At 37.1% G+C, this 27912-nt stretch overlaps 2 protein-coding genes across 4 annotated transcripts in view; one reads left to right on the forward strand and one right to left on the reverse strand.

Moving 5' to 3' along the window:
• LOC140243004 (cyclin-dependent kinase 8-like) overlaps positions 1-19277 on the reverse strand; it is a 52395-nt gene extending 33118 nt beyond the window's left edge. For 2 of the 3 annotated variants that reach the window (XM_072322746.1, XM_072322744.1), the window contains exons 1-2: positions 2768-3018; positions 386-623 (exon numbers count right to left, since the gene is read on the reverse strand). In XM_072322746.1, the coding sequence (XP_072178847.1) occupies positions 386-586 (201 nt within the window). In that variant the 5' untranslated portion in view covers positions 587-623; positions 2768-3018. Of the gene's footprint in view, positions 1-385; positions 624-2767; positions 3019-19260 lie in introns of those variants that run through there. The other variant, XM_072322745.1, reaches the window with a different exon arrangement.
• Positions 9865-22074, forward strand: LOC140243006 (uncharacterized). The gene is made up of 7 exons (XM_072322747.1): positions 9865-10079; positions 10826-10909; positions 12367-12498; positions 16502-16633; positions 17362-17604; positions 19307-19372; positions 20759-22074. Exons 1-7 carry the CDS (start codon positions 9878-9880, stop codon positions 21133-21135), a joined length of 1236 nt encoding a protein of 411 aa, XP_072178848.1. The 5' UTR covers positions 9865-9877; the 3' UTR covers positions 21136-22074.
• Positions 22075-27912: the final 5838 nt, after the last annotated feature.

The raw sequence follows: 27912 nt of genomic DNA on the forward strand, positions 1-27912 counted from the left end.
TCTTGCCATTTCTGTCATTGATTTTCAATTCATAAAATGCGACAAATCATCTCTTTTTTGAAGGCAGAAAGTAGACAATAATAAATAATAATTTATAATTTAGTCTTTTTCATAGCGTATTTCCAATATTGAACTGATCGATGTGCTTTATATCCAAATTCGTCTAAGTGACAAAGTCAAAGTGAATATAAGAACTTATTCTTTTTGAATATCAAAACCAAGGGTGATGAGCCTAGTTCCTTTGGCAAGGTATAATTCCATGCCTTTGGCCAACAAGATGAGAAACTCTGCTCAGCAGCCTTAGATTTTACCACATTGAGAAAAAAAAAAAGATTTGAAGTGAGTCTATCACATCATCATGGTGATGGGTTACAAGTGTACTTACTGCCACCTCTCTGCAAGCAGACATTGAGATACCCGTCCCTTCAATCTGCTTCAGCGCATACTCTCTCTTTGGTTCCTTCTTTGTGGTGGCTTTGTACACATGGCCATAGGTGCCACGGCCAACTTTGCATCCCTCAAAGTCAAACAGGTCTTCCACACTCTCGCGAATCTTGGCTGTCTGCTGCTTGAATTCATAATCCATGCTGACCTCAGGTTCAGTGCTTCTTGAAGATCACAAACTACAGAAATGAAAAGAGAAGTGGTTACGAAGTGTTATGTCTGGGAACAAATTAACCCGTTGAGGATGGGTTGAGTTTGCTACAACATGCATTTCCCATAGACCCCTGCCCGAGAATACTCGAGACTCGTCCTCGCCGGGTTGAAGGGGTAAGAATAGGTACCGAATATAAGTTAAAAGTTTATGTAAAATGTGAAGGCAACTTTGCTCAATAAAATGTGCTGTGACCTTTAGCCTCCCCCCCCCCCCCCCACCTTCTTCAAGGGTCTCATGCCATTCCTGTTATGATACTTATAGCAATTCTTGCTATAGAGTGACAACTTCTTGTGGCAACAACCAATCATTAAGCAAGATTCTTGTTGTTTCCATTTAGGAGAGTTGATCGTATCACCGGATGCTTTTTTTTTGTGGCTCTGAATTCCGTACCGGTACTCAGAAGACAAAATTTCGGCTACAAATTGCACAAGTTATTCACAAAGTCCTGAAAATTACAAATTCGGCAAAATTATGAAAATTATTCACTCCGATTTTTGGAAAATAGACTTCAAATATTGTACCCCTCTCCAAAAAGTTGTCTTTCGCGCGGTGTAAAATCGCATTATTATTCCGGACACGATTTTCGTAATGAAATCATCCATGTCTTTTGCACCTTGTCCTTGCACCAGAATCACAATTCATCCCACGAATCACCGTACACATTCTTCCCGAACGGACGACAAAGAAAAAATCAGCAAATGAGGCTCAAATTTGTATTTCACGGTAAAATGTCTATCTTGAACATTTTGAACAGTTCACGCGATAAAAAATTGACTTCTATTTTACATGCTTTGTCTACGGGAGCACAGGTGACGAGTTGCGGGCCCCTTCCTCGAGCGCGCAACTAATGCATCATTTGCGTTTGAGGACGAAAGCTGGAAATTTCCAGTATCGATCAGTTAACTTGTGGTTCTATTGGAATCTTCAGCATTTTTCCTGTATGTTTAGTGGGATTTCATAGAATTTCAGTGACGAAATGTGATTCAAACATGCATAGATATTAACTATGACGAGGTGCAGGTCACTCAACTATAAATTTGGGGTAAAATGTGAATTTCTTCTCGTTTTTAAATTTTTATGTCCTGTTTTTTGCGATTTCGGTCCACACAACGTTCTGTGAGGCTAATCTATGAAGTCTCACGCGTACTGAATGTCATTAGTACGCAAACATCTGCGTGTCCGGAATTACCATGCTGTCCAGTAATACCATACCTGTATACTGTCTATATACATACACTTGCCACCTTGCAGTAAGAGTCGAGTTGTATCATAGCAACTTTTTTAATGAAATAAATATCCAGTGTACAAACTTAAAGCAACTTGACTGTGGTTGATTTAGACATGGAAGCAAAGGCAGAGACTCCAACTCTCCTGCTTTATAGCACAAGAGAGCATCTAGAACCCTAGAGCAGAATTCAATTCAAGGGCCCTTTAAGTGGGCCCTGGACCTTGGCTGCAAGGGACTTCGCGCTCGTGATTTGTGCTTTGCGCACATCAAGTTGGAGTCTACAGTTTGCTAGCGGTTTCAGGTGGGAGAATCTCCGGATCAGGTGCATGGGGTTGGGAGTCTCTGCAAATGTATGGTCTATGGATTTTCATTTGACGATACCAGGATTAAATTTTACCAGATTCTAGCGACACTTGGGGGGGGGGGGGGGTGGGGAGCTGAGTGAGTGGGGTTGAATTATTAAAGGATGCGATGGAGCTGGAGATTTAATACATGTAATTCACCATTCATTCATTTGCTCTTGAGCTCCCTTTACACTGTATACAATTTACAAATGTTTATCTCCTTGATTTTCCAACCTTCTCCTTCTTATCAATCTTAATCTCCCTCCATTCTGATCCATCTAACGTTACGTGTAACATGTTAGGCCTAGGCAGGGCCTACCATACATCATCATCAATCATGCACACCTCCATTAAACAACACATCAGACATAAAAATGGAGACTCTCAGGGCTAGGGGAACATAGTGTTCGTGCACACATACGACTAGTAGAGAATCTAGGTCAAATGGTCATCACTGATGGTGCACACAACACTGCAGATCTAGCAGACCAAACAGAGACTGAGAGAGAGTGAACAATAATATCTGCCTTTGTTTACCGACTGATGTCACTCAAGCAAGTGATGACCGGTGGCGGTGCGGTGCCTGTGATCAACTGATCAAGTCAGGTCGCAAATCCCGTTTACTCGATCAAACTGCTCGACTAACGAGTAGAAGATATCTCAAAAACACTTTCAGGTTCCTCGTGTCCGTGAAAGGTCGAAGTCAACGCCAGGCCAGGAGCATCACTATTTCTCAGTCAATGTCGATGAGGAGGTCGGTGCACATAACACATGACATAGCACCAGCACTTTCATCAATCCTACGTACCCGTACTACACCACCAGCCAGTGATATACGGTGGAAAAACATCCACAGTAAACCCGCTGCAAACTTTTAGCTTCGTAGTCTATTATATCAAACGCTATTATTTTGGAAAGAGATACAAATAGAAATTACCAACGGTAACTTTCGTATTCAAACAAACAGTTAGAAAGATAATATTGTAAATATTAATATAAAGATATGCACTGATATTGCACATGCATTCAACTTGCTAATAATCACCTTATCTTACGTTAAAGCTTACTGATGTCTAGTAAATACATCTAGTCCGAATAAGGTTGATGTAGCCGATCAAGAACGTGATATCAATTCGATGGTAGCTGTAAAGGGTAATCACGCGACAGTCGAGGGCGTGACATTCGGAACGCAATGTACCATTATAGATCTTCACAGCAAAAAAGAAAAAAGAAAGAAAGTAAACACTTTTTCCAGTTCATATTTTTCATAGAAGATTTTGATAAAAACAATTGTGCCATATACCATATTAAAGGGTGTGTACAGTTCTGGTCGAGGTGAGGATTTAGCTATTAACGTTTTGCGAGATATTCAGAATCCACACTATGAGATGTCAAAGAACATGCGATTGTAAGGGGAATCAAAAGTTTATTAGATGAAAATCGGTTTTGAAATGGCTGAGATATCCAAAAACAAGGTGAAACAAAGAGATCCTAATAAAGTTGTGGCATGTCGCCTTTTATTATTAGCACTTTTTTTGGATATCTCGGCCATTTGAAAACCAATTTGCATCAATGTTGAATCCTTAAAATTACATGCTCTTTCATATTTCATAAGAGGCTTTTCATTATCTCACTTAGGAATGTTCAAAACATGAATCCCCACCTCAACCAGTACTGTACAGTCCCTTTAAAGGTGATTTAATTGGCTATTAACTTGGTGGATTTATGCAAAGGGAAACCTTACGCATGAGTGAACACATTCGTTTTTGTCCTCAAAGCACAACTTGAAGAAATGGACATATTGACATTCATTGGCAAATGCCCTTCAAGATAGCAATGACAACAAAAGACCAATTTAAAGCAATTAGAGACACGAATTCAAAAGCAGAAATAAGTTTCTGTTCCCATGTTTCTCTTTATATTCTCAAGCAAAAACATGATGGGGAAACTGAAGGGGAACTGTAACATAGGGAGTAAGCCGCAAGAAGTGATAATAATGGACAGAATTTCGTTATTTCATCTTTTAATTAAAGAATTTAAGAATTCATGAGGCAAATTTAATAACCAAATATTATTTCATGTCTTTTTGAATATGGATTTTACAGAAGATTCGTCATTTTCCTCCATTATTTTTTTCCTTTCTTTATTTTTGGAGGCTCACCGAGACATTATAGAGATCATAGGTTGATTTTTGCAAATTAATTTGCATTTCTCATTGTGTTGAATTTGTGTTTTGTTCTCATTGTGGAAGAGCACGTACATTTGAATAACATTTTGTCAATTTTTGCAATTTTTACTTGTTTTGTTCCTTGGAAGAGAAAAAGAAATATGTTCACTAATGCGTGAAATTTCCCTTTTTTTTTTAATTGATCTACTAGGCTGATAGCCAACTAAATAACCTTTAACATGGTATAATAGAACATTATATTAGCCGAATAATCTACGAGAAAGATGAACTTTTTTTTTTTTTTTGCTAAGTGTACAAGGGTCTTAGCAACAGTGAAATGCTTACAAGTCTTACAACCTGATGATTAGTGACACGGGGGGGGGGGGAGGTCGGGCAAAGCAAGTGGAAACGATAGAGAGAATCTCCGCCGATAACCAAATGATTTGCTTTTAGTGCGTTTTTGACAATTTTCTCTCAGATTGATAATGTTGCCTTAGTGTGTGCATGAAGCTAAGCTTCATGGTGTGTTAGACGTGTGCCGTGTTTGGGTGTGTGCGCGTTTTTCTTTTTGTTTGTTTTGTTTTGTTTTTGTTGGTTTTTTGCTTTTTTTTGGGGGGGGGGGGGTCAAAGGAAACAGAGTGAGGGATAACGCAGGCTCATATGAGTTCAGGCCTAGACCCCTTACACCAGCAGACAATATTGTTCGTATTTCCTGCTGTAGGCCTGTCAATTACCACACATCCATTCCTTCATTAATTTTGTTTATTAACAGTATATTGTCATCAGTCACGGCTGAGTCAGTCACTGTGCAACTTCAACAAAACAGGTGTACAAAAAAAAATAAAGTACAGATTAAAAAAATAAAAACAGGCCCTTCTATAGTGACCACACAAATATAGTTTACATGTTATATTGGCTACTGGACACAAAAATAGACAAAACAATATATAAGATTACAAAAAGTGATACATCTTCATTAAAACTTATGAGTAGAATTTACAGAGATAACAATTAACGGGGAACAAACAAGTCACAAAGTATCCAATGCATATACGGTAAAAAACAACCAACAATTGAGTTTACATAATATATATCAATGTAAAGATATCCAATCACTATATAAACACTAATCTCCTTCCATATTATGTATGTACTATATATATATATATATATATATATATATATATATATATTATTATGTGTGTGTGTGTTTGTGTGTGCGTGTGTGTGTGTGTGTGTGTGTGTGTGTGTGTAAGTACCGAGATCTAAATATAAAAAATTCCTTTAGCTCTCTTTACTCTAAGGCATCTTCTCAGATTGGAAAATGAACAAACAAACAGTGAAATACAATTATCATGATTCATTGATTCGTCTTTTATAACTCCAAATAAAGCATGCCTTTTTGAATGGCCTATTCCCTGAATTTGAGAAAATCAAACTTGGAGGCACATCGGTAAATTTAGGGGCCTCCTTCCTCGAAATTGGAATTATAGGCCCTATATATGTTTTGATTACCAGGTATTCTTGTCATTTTTCTCCTTGCCTGATTGCCTTGCAAGTACCCTATACATTCATTATTTCAGTTTCAGTGAGTTATTCATTTCATATGCAGAAATGAAAAAAAAATCTCATATTTCAGCTGAATAAATATAAAACTTGTCTTAAAATCACCCAAGATAAGAAAGGAACACATGTTAACTCAGATATATATATTGGAATGGGAACATAGCTAAAATAAAAATTGATCCGAATTTCATATATAACATGCATGAAAAATAGGGTATGATATCAATTCGCTCCTTTGAATATTCATAAGGATTGGTCAAAAATATTACCCCAAAAACGTGAAATTTCAAAATGTCATATTATCTTCTATTCTTTGTTCTTCATCCGATTTTTTGGCATTTTGTATCATTCTTTAGGAAGTCTTTTTCTCTCTTTTTTTTTTAAATGTATTAATTTTTGTGGGTGGATTTCTTCTTTAACTCTCTGCTTTGCCACATTAATTACCTAGCCATCATGAGGTATTTGGGAGCTTTAGATTTTAGACGCGCGGACGTTCAAAGAGAAAAAAACATGATCTGAGCGTGCGCAGTAACTTGATCCGCGCTACTGCGCACGCTCAGATCATGTTTTTTTTCTCTTTGAACGTCCGCGCGTCTAAAATCTAAAGCTCCCTATTGTTAGGTAACATTTGTGCACTATTTTGACCCATTGGCACAGAACGGGTTAATATGTTCAATACTGCTCTTGCTCTCTCCCGCTCCCTCACCTCCTCCTCCTCCTCGCTCCTCCTCGCTCCTCGAGTCTTCTTAAAGGGATGGTACTCTCTAAAAAAAAATCGAGTGAAAATATTCACTCTTGAAGGAGTGAATACAAAAAAAAAGAGTGAATTTAGAGTGAAATTTTAGTGAATTTTGAGTGAAAATGTTCATTTTCACTTGTTTTCAGGGATCACTCCAAATCTTCGAGTGATCCCTGAGGTCACCCCAAAATGAGTGAAAATGAACATTTTCACTCAAAATGCACTCAAATTTCACTCTAAATTGACTCCTTTTTGTATGCACTCTTTCAAGAGTGAATATTTTCACTCGATTCTTTTAGAGAGTATAGTTTCGGTTGACATGGAGATTCAGGTTTTAACTTTTTTGTGAGATAATTAGAAACCACTTTACTGGTATATATAAAATCTCAAAGAGCATATAGAGGTATAATAAGTTTATTTGATGAAAATGGGTTTTGAAATAATTGAGATATTCCACCAACAAAGTGGTTACCCACTTTATTTTGTTTCGGATATTCAAACCCATTTCAAAACCGATTTGCATGAAATAAACTTTTAATACCGCTTAGAATCGTATGCTATTTAATATTTCATATTTTAGTGGTTTCTAATTATCTCACAGAGGGCCTAAAGTTTGAACATGAATCCCCATCTCAACCAATATACCATCGAGTTAAACTCAATTGAAGGTTGTATACGGGCCCGCCAGTAATTAAACAAAGTAATTGTCATTGAATTAAATTGAATCACAAATATATTTGTGGTAGGCCTACACATTCTGCCTCTTCATTTTGCACTTCTCTCCCCCTCCCTCTCCCCCCTCCCCCCCCCCCAAAAAAAGAAGAGTATTGGCCGATATGAATGATCATATTTTTGTGTATATGTTTAATTAAAAAATGTGCCCTGTATTAAATTTCCTTACCAATTTGTCTTTTTTACAGAAAGTGTTCAGTATTCATTTTCAGCAGTCTCATACAGTTAACTCTTCATAGTATTGAACTTCTTGTGACAAAATGGATCAGGCAATCGAAAATGGGTTCGAAAAGTTGCTATAAATACGTACATAAATCCATTTCTGCTTTCTTCCAAATGTGGAGTGAATTTGCTTTTCAACTGCACCATACTGAGTAATCAAACGCTTACTGCTACTCAGTATTCCTTTTCTCACCTAGCTGAACCTGACGTGACGGTCTATTATTACCGCGTATGATATTACACGTCGCCTGAATCAAGGTGGAGCTGCTCGTTCCGCTAGCTAGTTAGTCCTCTCTTGTTCTTCGGGTAAGTTACTTTGATTTGTTTCTGCGTATGCAGTGCAACAATTTTATTAATTGATTACCTCTCCTACAGTTTATTGAAAGAAAATGGTGTATAGAATTAGAACAACGAGAGTCTAGAGTAGAGAGTCGCAGTCTTGACATCGCACAGGTGCCATGTTCAGCTTAATCCGACATTGTTCAGTCCCATATGTTAGGTTTGCTGATGTAATGGGATTGTGAAAAATGAAAGTGTGTGTTGCCTGTGATTTTTTTTTTTTTTTTTTTTTTTTTTTTTTTTTTTTTTTTTTTTTTTTTATGGGGACTGGGCCTTGGGCCTGCGCCTGGGGTTCTATCCAAAATGTAGATCTAGTTACAATGTACCCACCATACCATGGCTTCTTACATCTTTTATTCAGTTTTAAGATAGAGTCTAACGTTAGAACTAACTTTAGACTAGGGCCTATGTGAAACATTATTAGGCCCTACAAACATTTATTTAAAGGTCTAACGTTAGAAACCCTAAATTTTATTGCAAATTAGTGCTAGGCAGGCCTACTACTACTGCTAACGTTAGACAGAAAGATCCGTCTGTCTGGAGGAGTCTTTTATTTTTTTGACGTTATTGCTCTCCTCGGTAGACAGACGGAAGTTAGTAGTACACATCGGCATCGCTGTGTGGATGGTCTTAACCACTGTCTCTATGGAAAATTGGGTGAGGTGCCTCACCCTTGTCGATTGCGTCTTCTAATTCACGGCCCTAGGTCGGCAAATTTAATCTTGTATATTGAAATCAACTATTCAAGAATACACTACACTCACCAGATTAATGAATAATCCAACATTTTAGTAGAGTTTTCAACGTAAAACACACATCAACCAGCCCGTCGCGTCGTCACGTTCAAACTGCAGAAACATATGAATCCATTAGCCAATCACATGCGAGGTAGTTTCTATGTGTTTTTGTATTAAAACACGTACCTCGCATGTGATTGGCTAACAGATTCAAAATGGCAACTTACAGCTAGCGAACGGCGATGTTGCGATATGGATAAAATTTCTGCGTTATAACCTAGTTACTGTGAGTATTTCGATTGCACAATGTGAGAAATTTACCCCAAATATTGCTGCATAATGTGTCATGTCATGTCAAACTTGTTTGAACGTAAAAAAGCTGTCTGAAATTTGGTTTATCATAACGTTTGATCTGTGCGCGACCGCTGGCAGCGCATCCACACAGGAGCCGGCATCAATGACTTCGGTCTGTATACAGTACAGTAGTAGTCGTACACGCTCCGTCCGGGAAATCCGCTCATGAGTGATGAGGGGGGCTCCATCTCACAAGGCACTTCCCCCTCCCCCCCCCCCCCCATCATGAGCACCTCTTGGGTACTCAAGAGGCTCCCTCCCCGCAGTGCTCGTGAGGCCTCCTCTTCACTTCTCGTCCATCTCACATCTGATATAATTCATAAAATTGACATGTAGCTACAATAAATGGTCGCAAGTTCGCACTGTGAATATTATCTTATTTGTGATTTTTTTCTTACAAACACGTCCACTCTCTATGATGAGAAGAAGAAAAAAAAATATCTATCTGGATGACTAGATCTAGGCTATGTCTATTTGTTTTGACAAAAACGGAATTTTAATAAAAATGAGTAGATATATTTTTTTCTACTTCTCATCATGGAGAGTGGACATGTGTGTAACAAAAAATCACAGTGTGAACTTGCGACCATTTAGATAAGATATACATGTACATTTTGTATCTTAAGAGTTTGTGGACTTTGTGGCAGTAAAGCTTCTGACACATCCCCTTGAAATTACCTACATACATGTAGATGTAAGTTTGTGGGTTGTGTAAGATTATTTTTTTCCTAACATTTGCATGGCAATATGTTTCTTCCTCAAACAGCTTCACGGAAAAAGGAGAAAAGGTCATGGAAGGTCCCAGTGGAAGTTTTCCTCAGATCGACCTCAGTAACAAGCTCATTATCAAAGCCCAGCTTGGTGACGACATCCGGAGAATACCCATCCACAATGAGGACATCACGTACGATGAACTGGTCCTCATGATGCAAAGAGTCTACCGCGGGAAGCTCAACCCCAGTGATGAGGTTGTCATCAAATACAAGGATGAGGGTACGACTCCAGCAGCTTTCATTAAAACTTAGCAAAACAGACATGCTTGAGTTTGCTCATAGTGATATTACTACATATGGCATCATTATGTAGACCATACAGTTGAGGTGATTTCAAAGTGATGGCTTTCATGAGGGTCTAAAACAGAAGAGTATCATTATATAAAAAAAAAAAATAAAGTGAACAATTTTGTTCTAGAGTACATTTTGTTTTTCTTTCGCAGTATTTGCATGTACATGAATATTCTTCCAACAGTATGTCATGTTCTTGCAAAAAGTAAAAAATGTGTATACACCGTTATGTGCTCTTAAATTCTTGTTCTATAAAATTCATGATGTTATTCTGTGATACTGTAAAACGAGGAATGTTCACGTGCGTTTTAATTTTGCGAGCGCCAAGATTTGCAAAATTAAAATGCACTCAAAAGTTCTTGTCTACACTGTATGCCTTGAATGCCAGTGGCAGTTCACGAAAATTTCATGCTGCAAAAAAGGTCGTCGCCTCCAATTCGCGAAAAATTCATGCCGCGAATATATCGTGTTTTACAATATCAATCAATGTTTAGTCAAAGAAAAAAAAAAGTTTATGAAAGAGTGGTAGTTACGTACTAGTGACAGGTTTACGCCACAGTGCTTGTCATACTGTCTAATCATTTTCATCTTTCTCTGTGTCTGTCTGTTTGTTTGTCTGTCTGTCTGATCATTTTTCTCTTTCATTCCTTCTCTGATCTGTTTTATCCTGTCCAGATGGAGATCTTATTACTATATTTGACAGCACAGATCTGTCCTTTGCAATCCAGTGTAGCCGTATTTTGAAAATCACATTATTCGGTAAGTTTTTATTCATTCCATTCTGAATGTCACAATTTTCAATATGAAGACTTGTTTCATTTGAGATGTTTTGATTTGAAAGTGTCTGTTTGATTTGTCTCTTTTACATTGTCCTTTTTTTTTCTTTTACATTTTCATCTCCTTGACAATTGAAGGTGACATTTTACCAAACTTGGCAGCAATTGTCCAAAGGAAAATAGATCATGATTTGGACCAGCATGGCATTGATGGCTGTGGCCCTTTGGTGGGCACCTAATAACCCAAAATGTGTAAATTTTAATCAGATTTTGAAGGAACCACTAGTGCAAGACTGTCTCTTAGCTTGGTAGAAATAAAGCTTTGTTTAAACCAAAGCAGGCACCAGGTCACAGAACAGGTTTTTTGCTATGGTGCGCCAAAAGGAACCATGTCTATTTCTGTTACAATATTACTTCCCCACTAAACAATTTTGTCACAAAATTTATTTTCTACTGTTGATATTATTGCTCTTGATTTTTGACATAAGAATATAATTTTGGGTGATTTTGTACCACATTACTGATTTTTTTTTTAGCAGAACCAGACATGGTTCCTTTTGGCATACCACAGCGAAAACCAGGCTCATTGCCCATACCGTGCTCGGTGTAAACGCGCCATAAAATGTGGGGCTTTCAGCGATCCCCAAATCTCAAGATTTTTGAAATAGTTTGCATGAGGTGGAGTACCATGAAGGCAAAGCGCAATGCTCAGATGAGTGCTAGACCCACAGATCTCTCTTTCTTTCTTTTTTTTAACCCGTTCCTTACGGGAACCTGGTATACCAGGTTCCCATGGGAGCAACTGATATACGGGAACCTGGTATACCAGGTTCCCAAGATGAAGACAAGAGTGCCTGCTTTCGTGGCCTAAATTCATGTTTCCTTGTGTTATAAAGTCCCCCAAAATGGGTTTCATAAAAAGGTTAGAGTTTGTTCTATCGGCACTTGTTCTCTTTCTGTTGGAAGAATTCGTATATCACAGTATTTTTTACCGTTGTTCTGATTTAGTTTGCCCTTGCTCTGCTACTTATAAACAAAACTCGTATGAACATGTACATTAGAAATCAAAGCAGATCACAGTAGATATCTGTGTTCCCTGACCCAGTCATCGCAGTCTGGTGCCTGATTTGTGTAGAACAAAAGAGTCTGTGAGCCCATCAGTGCACGCTCTATTCGTACATCGCACCCGATCAATATTTCTATTGTTCAAGGGTACATGTAGTTGACCATTTGGAGGGGATGCATGCACCGCTTGACTGCTTTCACATGTACTACTTGTAGGTGGATTACCTTCCGTCTGTTCTCTGTCGACGGGCAAAAATAATCTCGTTTGGGGACATTGAAGGTATTTTGAGAATTGCGAAAGGAACGGGTTAATGTCATAAAATTATAATGCTAAATCCTTCCTGATCTCATTTTGCTTCTTCCCTTCCTCTTCAGTAAATGGGCAGCCTCGTCCGATAGAGGGTGACCAGATTAAGAATCTTAGAAAAGAGCTGCAAACGATCAGAAACCAGGTCAACCACCTCTTGGACTCACTGGAGCCACCCACTGCTTATGAAAAACCTGAAGGTAAACACCTAGACAGGTCAAAGGTCAATCCGAAGAGCAGAACCAAAGGTATTTTTTTTCTCTCCTTGTGAGACCTCGTCATGCTCACACCGAATTTGCCTGCAGCTTGCAGCATGAGCTGTAGTCCCACAGATTGATTTTCCTGTGGTGACTTTAATTGCCTCTAATGCATTGGTGTAATGCATTGCATCATGAGAATGTGATACTCACACTTTATTTTCTATCATGATACATTTGATGATCCATTAAGCACATTTACAGAATGCTAGATATTAATGCCGAAAGTCATCTATGGGTGTATGCATGGTATTTGTAGCACAGTCAACCTCAAGTCGACTTTGCACAAGTCAGAAATTTGCTAAGCCGAAGAACACTGTTAGATTTAAAGGGTGTGTACAGTTCTGGTCGAGGTGAGCATTTAGCTTTTAACATTTTGCGAGATATTCAGAAACAACTCTATGAGATGTCAAAGAGCATGCAATTCTAAGGGGTATCAAAACTTTATTTGATGAAAATCGGTTTTGAAATGGCTGAGATATCCAAAAACAAGGTGAAACAAAGAGATCCTAATAAAAGGTGTGGATTGTAGCCTTTTATTATCATCACTTTTTTGGATATCTCAGCCATTTGAAAACCAATTTTCATCAAATAAACATTGAATCCTTATTAGAATTACATGCTCTTTCATATTTCATAACAGGTTTCTCATTATCTCACTTAGGAATGTTCAAAACATGAATCCCCACCTCAACCAGTACTGTACAGTCCCTTTCAATATTATGCAATGACCTTGTTCAGTTGACTCTGTGTTATATTCTTGTATAAAACAGGAATGCAGTTCTAAGATTGATAAAATCAATCAGCCAGTCAATTACATTAGTCAATCAACAATAATTTTACCGTGGATGGATAGACGTATGTGAATTCCATTGTGTAAGTTGAAATCCATGTAAGCTGAAGGGTTACAAATTGACTTAGGCGATGTTATCTGTCTTGATATTTGTATTAAAGTAATACATCAATTCATCAAATAACACATGCTTTCTACTAGTATTAACCTTATTCTAACTGGGCTATTTGAGACCAAGTTTTTACTGGGGGGGGGGGGGGGGGGTCAATTTGACCCCTCCCCCCAGATCTCGGCAGCCGATCGCGCAATCGCCGCAAAATTTTGCCTGAACATAGAGCCGGATGTCAACTACAAGATTACATGGTCATACAATAGAAAAATGTTGATTTCATATTTTTAAATAAACCAATTATGCAAATTAATGCATGAAATCATATTTTCACCTATAATCCATCAAAAAGACTGAAGGATTATTAAATTTTTGTGTCAGAGTTCCTCAAGAAATAATCAAACAATTTTCTTGTAAAAAAAATAGCGCAATCAAAATCATTTTCTTTGTTTTTTATTGTTTTGTTAATTTCTTATGTATTTTATTGTTTTTTCGATCTTTTGTTTTCTATTGGTTTTTTTTTGCCAAAATTTGTGGGAGGCACTTTTTCAAGCTTATCTACATTAGAAATGATTTATTTCAATGGTTAAAAGCTGAAATAATCTAATTTATATCAATTAAACCAAAAAAACACAGTTTGCATTTTATTTGCACACGAAATCATGAATTCGGTTTTGCGGGTTGACATGCATATATATGCAAAACATTGCATAACTTCAGAACGGTGTACCCGGACGTCGCAAATTTGGTCTCAAAATATGCGGGAGACTTCAATGAAAAAAGTCATGAAACGACGCGGCAAAATCTTTGTGCGTTGCGGAATCGTGGCACGAAACATCGAGGGGGGGGGTCAATTTGACCCCCCCCCCCCCAGTTAGAATAGGGTTAACAGGCCAACTAACTTTCCAAATTATGTGTTATTGACTCTAATGCTAAAGTGTCAAAAAACTTAAATAGTGTCAATGCCTTTTATTGATTAATAGAACTAAAACCCTGATATATAACTGCATGTCCTACTTACCGCAAATCAGCTCATCTAAATCATGCTTTTAAGTTTTAATATGGATGTTGATGATTGTACCACTGTTTTTTGTTTGTTTTTTATGTACATTATGTAGGGTAGAGTCGTCAAAAACATTGCACCAGCCAACAATTGGATAAACATGAATATATTGGCAGAAAATTCGTGGCATTTTTCTTCCATGGTAGAAGATTTTTGTGTTGATAAGTAGCAAACGAGGGAATCAGTACGTGCTGAAATCAACAAACTCTTTTTTGGGTGTTAACCCTAACTGCACTGGGGGGGGGGGGGGCCTGGGAGGCCCCCCCCCCCTCCATACTTTTGGCGATTGCATCGCGACCGCTGGGAATTTCGGATTCTCGCTTCATGACTTTTTCCCCTGAAGTCTTGCGCACATTTTGATACCACATTTGTCCATATCGGACCTACCTAGGGGGTGTTATGGGCCAATTAGTATGCGCATGTCATTAAAACAGCTAATCGCTGCATATATTTGTGTACAGTTACATACTGTCAGTAGACCATGGCTTGCATTACTTTATAAATTTTGCTCAGGAATTGGTTTTCCACTTGGTTCATGCTTCTATATTGTTTGAAATAAACTGGGCAAAGTTTAGAAACAATGATATACATAAGGAATATAAAATAATAATAATAATGATAATGTACATTTATATAGCGCTTATTACAGTAGTTTCTAAGCGCTTAACATTTAAATCTTAAATTAATACGTGTATAAGAATTATGAAAAGCATAATAAATTATATAACATTACGTTACATAATATTACATTAAATTACATTATATTACAGTACAATTACATTACAATAGAAAACATAAGAAATAAAAACAGTACAAAACATAACAAAAAAGGTTTTTTTTTCTCATTTTTTTTCTCTCTCTCTCTGAGGGGGAAATTGAGTTTTTATCCACGTAGATGATTCAAATAACTCTTATCCTTAGGCTGAAATTATGAAAATATCCCCCAAATGCATAAAATATGCATTATGAATAATTAATTAGCTAATTATGCCAAAAAAATTGCATAATTGATTAAAATAAATTACACCCCCACCCCCCCCCCCCCAGTATTTTCATGGAGCCAAATAGCCCAGTACAGTAAGGGTTAAAGCACCAATTGCCTGAGATGCAAATTCACCAAAGCTGCATGTTATGTATTTAGCAGCTCGTTGATGATGCTGCAAAACGGCTGCCACAGAAAATTCTATTTGAAGGTATATGTGTGGCATTACTCTCAAGGTACTTCAACTTACCCACGCAATAAAACAGATGAAAACTTTTATATTCGAATTACACAAAATATGCTTTTCAAATCTGAGGGTTTTAAATGTTTTCCAGGGGATGTTATAAGTCCCTTGACTCTGTCTGGAGACTAATTAGCTCCCTCAATTCAAATCAAATCATTTGAATGGCTCATTCTTTGTGTGTGCTCCTAATCCCTGCCAGTTATCATCTGCATTTCATAATGTAGACCTTTCCAAGTTGTGCAGTAGCATCTACCGTTGTTATGCATATCTGTGTAAATAAAAGCTAGGTTTTGGAGAAAATTGGCAGATCCTGGAAGTGGATATGAAATGTCAACATTTTGAAAGGCTTTAATCACAGAATTTCTAGATGGACAATGTATCTGCCACTTATATAGTAAGGAATCTCTCTTCCATTATGAATTATTTTTGAATTAAGTTTTTAGAGTAGAAGGAATTTGACCTTAGCTACTTAAGTGAGTGTTTTTGCAGAAAATCATTGTTGTGACATATGGTTCTTGGTTTAAAACTTCTATTGCATGTCACTTTGTTTTAATTCATTCTCGTTGTTGTGGTGGATGCATGTTTTTAAAATTGCTGGAAGTTTGCTGGAAGAGGGTCTTAGGTCACAGTTGATTGGACTGGTTTGCAAATGAGTCTCACCTGACTTCTTTCATGTGAATCTGAAGAAGTTATATCCTATGTAGTCAGAGCTGTAGATTTTAGAGATAGTAATTATCTTGTGACCTTTGTTGCAGGAGAAAATGTCCCTGAAGAACCAGCAGAAGTGAAGCCAGCTGTGAATTCTGCCCAGACGGCCATGTTTGATCCTTACAAGCAGCCGGCTGCAAACCCAGCTGTCATGAGCAGTTTTGGAATTGACAAAGATGGTAAGATGATGAACTACCTAGCCACCACCTCTGCAACACTTAAATGGAATGTTTCAAGCATGCATGTATGTGGATGTAGCAGAGTGCAGGCAAATTACTGATACATGTCGGAAGAAGTTACATGTATCACAAAAAGTGTCAGTTGTTTGTTTACGATTGTTTGCATCTTTCTTAAAAACTGCCAGTGCATATAAAAATAAAAAAAAAAAAATTGAGGATCCGCACTGCTCCTGACCAATAATGCAACATAGAAGGAAATATCTGGGCATTTCCAAGGATTTTGACTTGTTTAATAATGGAAGTCCTTGCTCCCTACACATGCAGAGCCTTTTTAATGGAGCGTTATGATTATACAAATGTATTGGCAATACTGTCAGTGCTCAGCCACAGATACATTTTAGCGGCTTGTTTATTCTTATCACCAGTCTTAAGGTTTTGCTGTTAATGGTTTTATGCAAGGACTCTGTATTCCTGTGTAGGCATAAGTTAGCACAGAATCCCAGAAAATTCTCAGGGCACCATGTCTTCTGGAAAGGATGTGAGCTGTACTGGTTTGGAGCTCAACAAACCATGCATTTCTTAGTTAGGTTGTTCAGTTAGTTTTCCTTGTACTTCCAAGACAGGATGCTCCATTGGAGTAACGTGCGGTAGGTAGAGATGTGTCAGACAGAATGTGACTTCACTCTAGTATGATACAAATGTTTTGTTTTGTTTTTCTTCGGATAAAGAAGCAGCCGATCGACCAGCGTCGCCAGCAGACAGCGTGTCCAGCCGGAGCTCAAATCTCAGCCAGCAGCAGCAGCAGCAGCAGACGAGACCCCAGCAGCCCCCTGCCAACCAGCCGGGCACCCCTCAGGCCCAGCCTGGTGCCCCTGGTGGGGTGCAGGGTATGTCCCCCGCCCACCAGCCCCACCCTGGGCAGCAGCCGGGTGCCCCATCCCCACAGCAACAGCAGCAACAGCCTTATGCACGTAAGTCTCTCGCACACTTTCAATGGCATATACCCTCACAAGGCTGTCTGCTGCATGAATTGGGCTGTTACTAAATGTTGTCAAGTGTTACCCACTGCTGTTTAAATTCCCATGTACTCTATACTAAGCACAGTATATTTTGAATTGTTTTTATTTTCATGAATTTCGCAATGCCTTAATGCCTTATCTTTGTGGCATTTTGATTAAAAGAATGGAAATACAAAATTTATTAAAGACAACTATATTGCATGATGATTGAGTTCTAAAATTGCAAAAATAAGTTTTCCTGTTGCTGCCTTATACCTAATTTTTGCTTTTATTTATTAAAGAAGGTGGTTGCTGTTACCTTATTGCCTTCTGATCTGTAGAGCATGAATTCATTTTTTGAAAAGATCAGTTTCACTGTGCATATTGCATAATCTTTCTTGGCCTGTCTGGAGCAAAGGTTTCATGATATTTCTCTATCAGAATGAGTTGGAAATGGTGATTTTCTTTTCAAAAAGAAAAAGAATTCATATTATAGATTATTCACAGAATTGACATTGCTTATTTTATTAAAAAAAAATACACCAATGCAAAGAGGGGTGGAAAGTACTCAAATTCAAATGAATATGCACAATTTTTGAATCAGGTGACAATTATTTCAAGTTATTATTTCATTTTTACTATTTATGACTGTGCATACAAATGTAGACTGAAAATTTTCTTTTTCTGATTCTGTGGTATGCTATTATTGCTGAAGTTACCAAAACAACAAAATCATTGTGGTGCCTGTAATAGCGATAGCTGTTCAGCTACCAGGTAAACAAAGTCCCCCAGATTGTTATTCAAGGAAAGAAGAAGAAGAAGAAAAAAAGAATGGATTTTCACAAAATCAGCAAGCCAATATCTTGGCTCTTGCCACATTGATTGCAATGTATTACATCTGCAAAGAAAGAAGATACCCCTAACCTTGATTCCCTAAAAAGGATGAATACTTGCTCATCAGTTAAAGGGGCATTCCGGACGATTTTCATAATTTCACATCATGTAGTACATAAATCAACAGCTCCATGTATAGATCCGTGGAATTTATTGTGGTCCTTGAGCAGAGAAACCAATAAATTGAAAATCTTAAACAGATTACACTGAACAGTGATGATGACATCAAAGCCTCATATATTTCAGAAATGTAGCAGTGTAATTCCATTACAATACCACTTGCTCAACAAGTTCACCTGTGAAAAATCCATGCTTACCGTCTTCTTTTGTTCTGCTTCCTTGAGCCCCAACTCATGCATTCTTATGGTGAGGCTGTCATGTCATCATCCATGTTCATTGCAATTCACAATAAATTTTGAAAACATTCTCATTACTTATCCTAATCACTATAAATTCTGAAACTCTGTACTCAGTTTGACTAATTTATAGTTGTTCAAATGTAAAAGTCTGAAAATCATCCGGAGGTCTCCTTTAATCGACTGTGGTCTTCACTCTTGTATCGCCCCAATCACAAAATTGTCTTTAATACAAGTCCCATTCCACAAAATGTTATGTTTGTGAAAGTAGAAGTCATGTTGTGTACAGTATGGGCTGGCAGTGTGTCTAACCTCATTACCTTCCCCGCATGCGCCACACACCCCTTAAATTTGTCGAGACTTGACTTGTGTTTCTCACTGTGATGCATGCCTTGTGATTCCTGTCTCTCCCACACACCCCTCAGCCATCCCGACCAGCCAATCCGCCGCCCCTGGGCCCTATGGAGCAGCCTCCTTGGGTTACCCTCAAGGTACTACTTTCAGCACTTCCTATCGCTCTTTCTAGCACTTGGCACTCATCTGTAGCATGGTAGTGCTATTTTTGAGACTGAAGCATCTCATTTCTGGTTATTCAAAACAGCTGACAATTAGAATGAAATTAAATAAAGCCTGGCAGAATTTACATTGGATAATAGGATATCTTGTTTTCTCTTCAGTCTCTTCAGTGAAAGTTTAAATCATGTTTTATGGTCTATCAGTCGAATTCACAAGAACTTAAAGGCTCTCTTGCATTCCAGTAAGCCATGGGAATGCTGTATCCCATGCAGCAATAAGGAGACAACAGTAAAGATGAGGGGATGTATTGATCTTGTTGCTTGTGTATTTGGTTGATTATTTATTAGGAACAGTTTTCTTCTTTCCTGAATGGTTATTGTCTCTCAGACTTTGTCATCAATGAAGCTTCCAGTTGCTCAATTTCTAGATGCATACAGCACTCAGTGAAGGTTGAGGAAAATCCATTAAAAAGTTATGAATCTTTAGATTGATTGTGCCACCATCACTGGGTGAGAAGACAACAATGGTTTGTAGTGTCACTAGAGGACAACAATGTACAAAGAAAATGTAATGAGAATTCCACAAAATTTATTTTTTTCATCAAAAGTATGCATTCCCACTACATGCAACTGACATATGTTAATTTACTCCCCCTGCTTTCTGTAAAGTCAAGTGCTCTTTCATTATGCTGGAAAAATGAAAATGTGTTGAAACTTTAAAAATTCATAACTGTGTGGATAGCCTGCTTTTCCTCAAACTTTGCTAATGTGTTGTACTAATATTGCTGCCTTCACTTGATCCACATATATTTATGGGTATCATTCTCCATTGAAGTGTTAATACCATGTGTGATATATACTGTAAAAATGGAAATTTTGGCGGTGTTGAAATTTTCGCGAATTTCACGCAACCAGAAACATGCGCAAAAATAAAAGTACGCGAATATTTTTGCTTGCCATACGTTCCAGTAGTTGATGTCTTGATTCCGCGGAATTAAAAAAACACGCGAAACTCTTCTTACCCTGCCAAGCGCGAAAAATTAGTCGCACGAAAATATCCACTTTTACAGTATGTCAAGGCAGTTACCTCATAGTGTGTTTGATTGTTGTGTGTCAATACCCAGTCAAGCTTACCTGTATATTTGTTACAGTCATCAAATTGTTGACATGGCCTTTATAGATATCGTCGTTAAAGAAAAAGAGTAACTTTATCATATGATGACTCGAACCTGGTTGTCAAAGCTTGCAGAAAATTGCCACACGCTTGAAGGAAGTATTCATCCATCAAAAGAGCTGATAGACACAAACTTTTTTTACTTATGCTGCAACATTTATGTTCATTTATTTTGGTACTTATTTTAGGCAATATGCCACAACCACAGCAACAGCCAGCAGCATCTCAAGCATACGGCCAGGCACCCTCACCATATGGCACACCGCAGCAGCAGCAACAGCAACAACCACAGGCTGGTGGCTACTACCCGCCACACTCTCAGGCCCAGCAGCAGGGACAGCCACAACAGCAACAACAACAGCAGCAACAGCCTGCCTACAACCCACAACAACAGACACCGTACAGTGGGTACCAACCACAGCAACAGCAACAGCAGCCATACACGGCCGGGGCCGGTGCTGCTGCGGGAATGCCAGCTCCAGGAATGCCGGGCAACCCGTACGCAAGGAACACCCCCTACGGCAGGCCGGGGGCATATCAGCAACCGGGTGTGGGCTATAAATGAAGCACTCTTCAGCCTAGTCTATACATAAATATAAATAGAAACGTATATTTCCATATCTAAAGATGTCTCCAAAATGTGAGGAGTTAAACATTTGTACATTTGCACCAATTCTGAACAGCATTTGATGAATTTGCTGAAGATTAATGTAATCATGAAAAGGTCAAACAGAATTGATTGATTTCTGGATAAGACTGATCGATGGTTATTGCAATATTGTAATGATTTCATAGCTGTAGAGAAGATGCCACAATTGTTAAGGAAAGCCTGTGGCTACATTATGTAGCGATGTGTGTAGATGTTCTCTAGCACCCTCATAGATGAGACAATACCAACAAAAACAGCGAAAGAATGCTTCGCTGTAGATTACAAACTGTAGAGTATAGGCAACCTACTATTGTACAGTGCAAATATAGCAAAGATACTGCCTTTTAGTTCTAGTAAAATATGTGCATAATATGAGTGAAACAAGCAAGATACAATGTAGATCTGTTAAACAGGAAGGAGGCGGCTGAAATAGATGTAGGTGTACCCAACTTTTCTTTCAATGCTTTTGCTACAAAAGAAATTCTTTTCAAACCATGGACAGTAGCAAGAGAAAAAAAAAGTGTTTAAAAGGGCAAAAGGAACAAACATTTTACTTTTCAGCCACAAATGCAAAAAGATCCATTATGTGTCAGAGTGATGTTTCTTTTCCATTTTCCATCTTAATGTAAGATGCCCACACAGAATTTTGAACATCATACTGAGGCTAAATTCTGAATTTTTAAAAGTCTTGCGCACACTACACAGCATGGTGCCAGTAAAACAAACTGTGAAAATAGATGTTTTTATGACAAGGTGTAAAATGATGACCTGCTAAAATGTGCATTTTCAGACTTTGCATATCAGCATTCTTCTTATGTCATGTGCACTGTCCTCCTAAGTAATTTGTGAAGTGATTCTCAGTATCATTGTTTGTTATCATTATTATTATTATTATTATTATTATTATTATTATTATTATTATTATTATTATTATTATTATTATTATTATTATTATTATTATTATTATTATTATTATTATTATTATTATTATTATTATTATCATCATTATTATTATCATCATCATCATCATAACCATAATTATCATGTTATGAGAATATCTTTAGCAGGTGGAAGATAGCCAGATATTTTTGTGACATTCTTGCATTTACATATGCATTATGTCACTGGCTGTGAACCAGAAGGGTGCTATCGGGCTCCAAGATTTGAGCTTTAATAAAAATGAAACAATCGGGATACATGAAATGAACATTTCATTTTTAATCAAACTGGGTAGATCTATAAGCATTGATCCAAATATCGGGCAAAATAGTGACTGTCTGGTTTTAATTCTTAACATTTTACTGAAAATCAAAATGATTTAAACTGACACTATAATGTAGAGGAGATTAAGCTCTACAATATGATACCAATAATTCAGTACAGTACCCCCAAATTTGCTTTAACGGCCTTCTGGTTCTCGGCCGATGATGTACCCCTTCAACACAAGGGAGCACAAAACCATCAACAAACAAATTACTGTATACGCTATAATTTTCGCGTACATAAATTTTCGCGAATTGCCGCTGTCACACATTTTCGCGAGTGGTTAAATTCGCGATTGGGGGACCAGAGAAAATATGAAGTGGCAAAGAAAGTGTGAATTTTCAACTTACAAGCAAATAAGAATGATACTACTAACTAGTTATACACTGCATGAAAAAAAAACTTACCAAACTCTGCGAACTAGTAAGTTAGAATTCAACATTTTTGAAGTGGTTAAGTCCATCGCGCTAGATTTCTGACTAGTGATAAGAGGGGTTGTGATAATGGATTGGCTCTACAGTATTCGTATGTAGACGTGGACTAGCCCGACCACCCCAGACGCTGTTAATACGCTGTGCTGTGCGAATGCTACTTACAGCGACTGGGCTGTGTATACTAGTTAGTAGTTAGACGTGGACGTGCTATATGTACGTAAACAAGCTTAGCCAGTATGGTCTGTTCGGTAAGTCGTGACATGGTATACTCGTACTGAAATGTTCGTATCATCAAGGCAAGGGATTCATTTTTGAAGGTAATATTTTCGCGTGTTGTTAATTTTGCGAATAGCTCCTGACTCGCGAAATTCGCGAAAATAAAACCCACGTGAAATATATAGCGTATACAGTATATCAAAGAAACATCTCTTTTTATATACAGATGTACATGTAGCAGCCTGATGGTTTTACAAACTGCTAGCATATGTACAAAGTTATGGTTATACTGTAATAGCCATTCATTAATCAGTTTGAAAGCTTATATTGAAGATTATGAAGATTAACCTAAAACTAGACTTCATCTATTTCTTTTGGGAGAAACTGATAGCTGAGCATCCTCATCCCTTATGCGTGTAATTGTTTTGCTTACTTTTGTATTCATTATTTCCACTCAGCTCTTTTTTTTAATGTAAACCACCTGATGTCTTGATGTATTACATCTCAGAAAAGAATTAAGTAGCCTTAATACCAATATCTGAATCTGAATGCCCTCAATAAATGCCAGTGTTGTCAGAAGAACTTTTCTGATCTCTTTTGTCTTGTCCAGTCGTGTAATATGCTGCATGTTGCTTCATTGTGAAATGGGTCGAAATAAAGTCCAGTGCTCACTGTAGATGTTTTGTGTTTCAATGTTTTACATGGTGCTGTAATAATTTTCCATCAATACTTCAACATTTTGTGAGGTGTGACTGACACATGGACATATGAAAGAGCCAAAAGTTTTTGCAATTGTAAAAACGTGATGAATCAGGGACCTGGTCATATGAAATTATTTCATGATCTCAAGAGTCACAACATGTAGTATCCATTCCTCTTTCTGGCTGTATCCCACGAAAAAAGAAAAGAAAAAAGAGGTTAAAGAGATGTTTCCTGTGTATAGTATTGGTTGAGATGAGGATTCAGCCTTTAACTTTTTCCAAGATACTTAGAAACCTTCATATGAAATGTTAAAAAGCATACAATTCTGTAAAGAGGAATTCAAAGTTTATCTGATGAAAATCGGTTTTGAAATGGCAGAGATGTCCAAGTACAATTGTACAAAGTACAGCAACCTTAATGAAAGGTAGGTCCCTCCTTTTATTAGGATTGCTTTGCTTTGGATATCTCAGTCATTTCAGAACCCATTTTCATCAAATAAACTTTGAATTCCTCTCAGAATTATATGTTCTTCTATACATGTATTTCATAAGAGATTTCTCATTACCTGAAAAAAAAAAATTATAATAAAAAAAAAATAATGTTCAAAAAACATTGGAAACCTGTAGCCCAATCTCAACCGAAACTGTACCATACCTTAAAGTGTGTTTTGTGTTGATCTGCCAAGAAATATAAATTTAGAAGTGATTTCAAGTCTCCACCCACAGCAGTGGATACAAACTCAATTCTTAAAATGCAATCTTTCCTTGCAGTCCTGTATCATCCTCATTCTACACAAAATTTCTTCCAGACAAAATTATTTTGTTTGTCTTCATGTGAGAAAGGCTGTAAAAACTCCATTTTTGCCAACATTCCTCTGAGAAGCATTGTATCATGCTCATCATATCGTCAGCTGAAACCAGAAGGGCGCTATTGCATTTTAAGATTTGAGCGTAAATAAAAATGAAATAATAAATTTTCTTGAAATAAAAAGTTAAAAAAAAGTGGGTAGATTTACAAGCATTGTTCCAATTGTAGTGTAAAATAGCACCCTTTTGGTTTTAATTTGTAACATTTTACTGCAAGTGAAAATAATTTAAAATTGACACTATGATGTAGAGGAGATTGAGCACTACAACATGATACCATAATTCAATACCCCCCCCCCCCAAAAAAAAAAAAAAAAAAAAGAATTGCAATAAAGCCCTTCTGGTTCTCAGACGATATCATACATTCAAAAAAAAAAAAATTGAGGTACAAGTATTCTATTCACTTTAGATTTGTGACAGAAGGCTTGAGCGCAAATCACTCTAGTCGATGGGGTCTGAGACGGTGGCTTATTAAATGCAAAGTGTATGGTCCGCAGTTTGTGATTTCTCACAGATTAATTCATTTGTGTCCCTTCAACAACTTCCTTGAGTGTTTGACCATTAACAGGGGTGGATCCAGGAATTCTGTAAAGGGGGGGGGGGTGGCGCAACTAATATTTCTGGTGCCACTTCCGGGTTTCATTTAATTTTTTTCTTTTTATTTCTTTTGTTTTCAACGCAAAATAAAGGGGGGGGGGGCGTGCGCCAGTTGCGCCCCCTCTGGATCCGCCACTGATTAAGGATGTTTTTCCAGGTACATTGTACATACACTGTATTCACTAAAGACATGTGATCGGCCATATGTATTCTGCCTTGTGAAAAGTGTTGAACTCAAAGACAGATAGGAGTACAATACATGTATACCAAAGTACTTTCTTTGCTAGTTTATTATGTGACTGTGACTGTGACGAGTTCATTGCAACATTCATGTACATTGGCAATAGGCACATTGTACTTTAGCAATAGGCACATTGTACTTAACCGCGCCAATATGCATACTGTACTTAGCAGACTGTATTCAAATGTAATACATGTATATTGGTCATCGAATGTGACATTGCCAAATAGACCTGGAAAAACAAAACTTGAGAGGAAATTTGTGAATTTTGTATGAACATTGAAATCCAGACTGAACAAGCGGAATACAATGTATTCTCATATTCTCATCTTATTTCTCCTGCACACAGCCAGTCCCTGCTTGAAATGAACTGGTCTAAAAATATGGGAAAATATACAAAAAATAGACTACGAAAATTTAGTTTTTCACTATTTTTCTTGTTAAAAAGTATAGAAAAAATAGCTTGAAAATAGCATCAAAATATAGTTAAAAAATACCAAGAAAATAAATTTATTTTTTATGCAGTATTGGAACCGAAAACTTGAGTATTTTTTTTTTACTATTTTGCAGAACGAGTCTAAAAATATGGGGAAAATAGATGAAAAATACACCACGAAAATATAGTTTTTGACTATTTTTCATGCTAAAAAAAAATAAGAAAAATAGCTTGTAATCAGCATCAAAATATGTAGTTTAAAAATACCAAGAAAATATATTTTATTTTCATGCAGTATTGGAACCGAAAACTTAAGTTAAATATATGATTATATACATGTATTGTATCTATTTCACGAGTATTTTGAGAAACCATGGGGAAAACTGTTTGGAGAAATACATTTCTTCACAATTTCTTTGCTATTTGATAAATAGAGAAAATATAGCACAATAAAGTCTTCAAATATAGTGATGGAATAAAAATGTTTTCAGCAGATTACATAAATCAGAATAATAATTTTATATGTGGCATCCGCTTCGATTAAAAAAAAATGAAAAGATCGGGATGGTCAGTTGGCCAGCAGTCACATTGACCAGCCACATTTGGTGCATTTGAGTAAGGTGGCATAATTCAATTCAAGTCAATTCAATTCAGGTTTTATTTCGAATATCATATACAATATTTCAATTACTGTTCAATGATTACAAGAAGTTAATGTAAAACAAAAATACAGTGTAGTTATAATAAGCATTGGTCATGTTACAAAATAAATGTGACAAAACATAGACATTGGAATCCATCATACATTCGCACAGTGGTGTTCTTATTAAACGGCTAAAATTCTTTTTTTTTCCCTCTCTCTCTTTCTGAAAACAATGTTTGGTGTAATGTATAAGACAGATACCACTACAAAGTTGGAAGATGTCCACAGCGTTTGTAGAAATGAATCTGTCATAGCAAGCAGAAGGTCATTTGCTTCTGCCTTTTATTACCAGTTCAAAGCAACTAGAAACATAATTACTTGCATATTTTCAGTATTACGTTGCACAGCAACATAATTTTCACCAAGTTGTACAGGTTATAGATATATTTCCATTGCATAGGCCTATTTTATTGTGTATTTATTCTTTATTGCAGCCATATTTTATGCTTTGGGTAACATTGCACGACAGCAGTCCATCATTGATACTACGCATTATCAGTGATTTACGAACGCCTCCAGAAAACACGTTCAGACAACCTTGCCATCATGAAATTGCGTATGAGAAATACTTAAAATGCATGCTTAGATCTCTGCGTAAATCATGTACCATACAAGATGCAACTCGTACTTGAGATCAACTTTCAAAGCGAAATCTACATCACGAAGCATAGTCATTGCATGATAAACAATTGGCCAACACAGTCACCTTGATCAGCCACATTTGCTGCATTAGGGCGAGATTGCATGTATAATTCAATTAAGTTCAATTTGATTTCGATTTTATTTCCAATATCATTCTTTCTTCGAATACATTATTACAAGAAGAATATGTAGTGTAAAAGTAGATGAACATACATGTGAAAGAGAGAAAAAGAGAGAAAATAAGCAAGTGCATAAAATACATTCAACACACCATGCAAGCCATATATTTGAGATCAACAATCAACACGAATTCCTATTTTTATGCAAAAACCATTGCATCCACTAATATAAGAAAAGGAAAGAAATAATAATGGTGATGGACAGTTGGCCTACAGGTACATTGACCAGGATCACGAGTACAGAATAGATCCAAAGCTCAAGTCAAAGAGTAGTAAATACCTGGAATAGCCTTTGTGCAGAAGCTGTCGAGGCAACATCAGTTAACTGCTTCCCTTCAAGTCTAAGCTCAATAATCACTGGAAGCAGTAACATAACAAATTTAATCCAGATTGCATAAATTGACCATCCCGTGG

The sequence above is a fragment of the Diadema setosum genome, chromosome 19 (genome assembly GCF_964275005.1).
Source record: "Diadema setosum chromosome 19, eeDiaSeto1, whole genome shotgun sequence".
NCBI lineage: Eukaryota > Metazoa > Echinodermata > Echinoidea > Diadematoida > Diadematidae > Diadema > Diadema setosum.

Coding starts and splice junctions, on each gene's coding strand:
- LOC140243006 (XM_072322747.1), top strand. CDS start 9,878: ATGGAAGGTCCCAGTGGAAGTTTTCCTCAGATCGACCTCAGTAACAAG. Junction 12,499..16,501: donor TGCTTATGAAAAACCTGAAG/GTAAACACCTAG, acceptor CCTTTGTTGCAG/GAGAAAATGTCCCTGAAGAA. Junction 17,605..19,306: donor GCAGCAACAGCCTTATGCAC/GTAAGTCTCTCG, acceptor CACACCCCTCAG/CCATCCCGACCAGCCAATCC.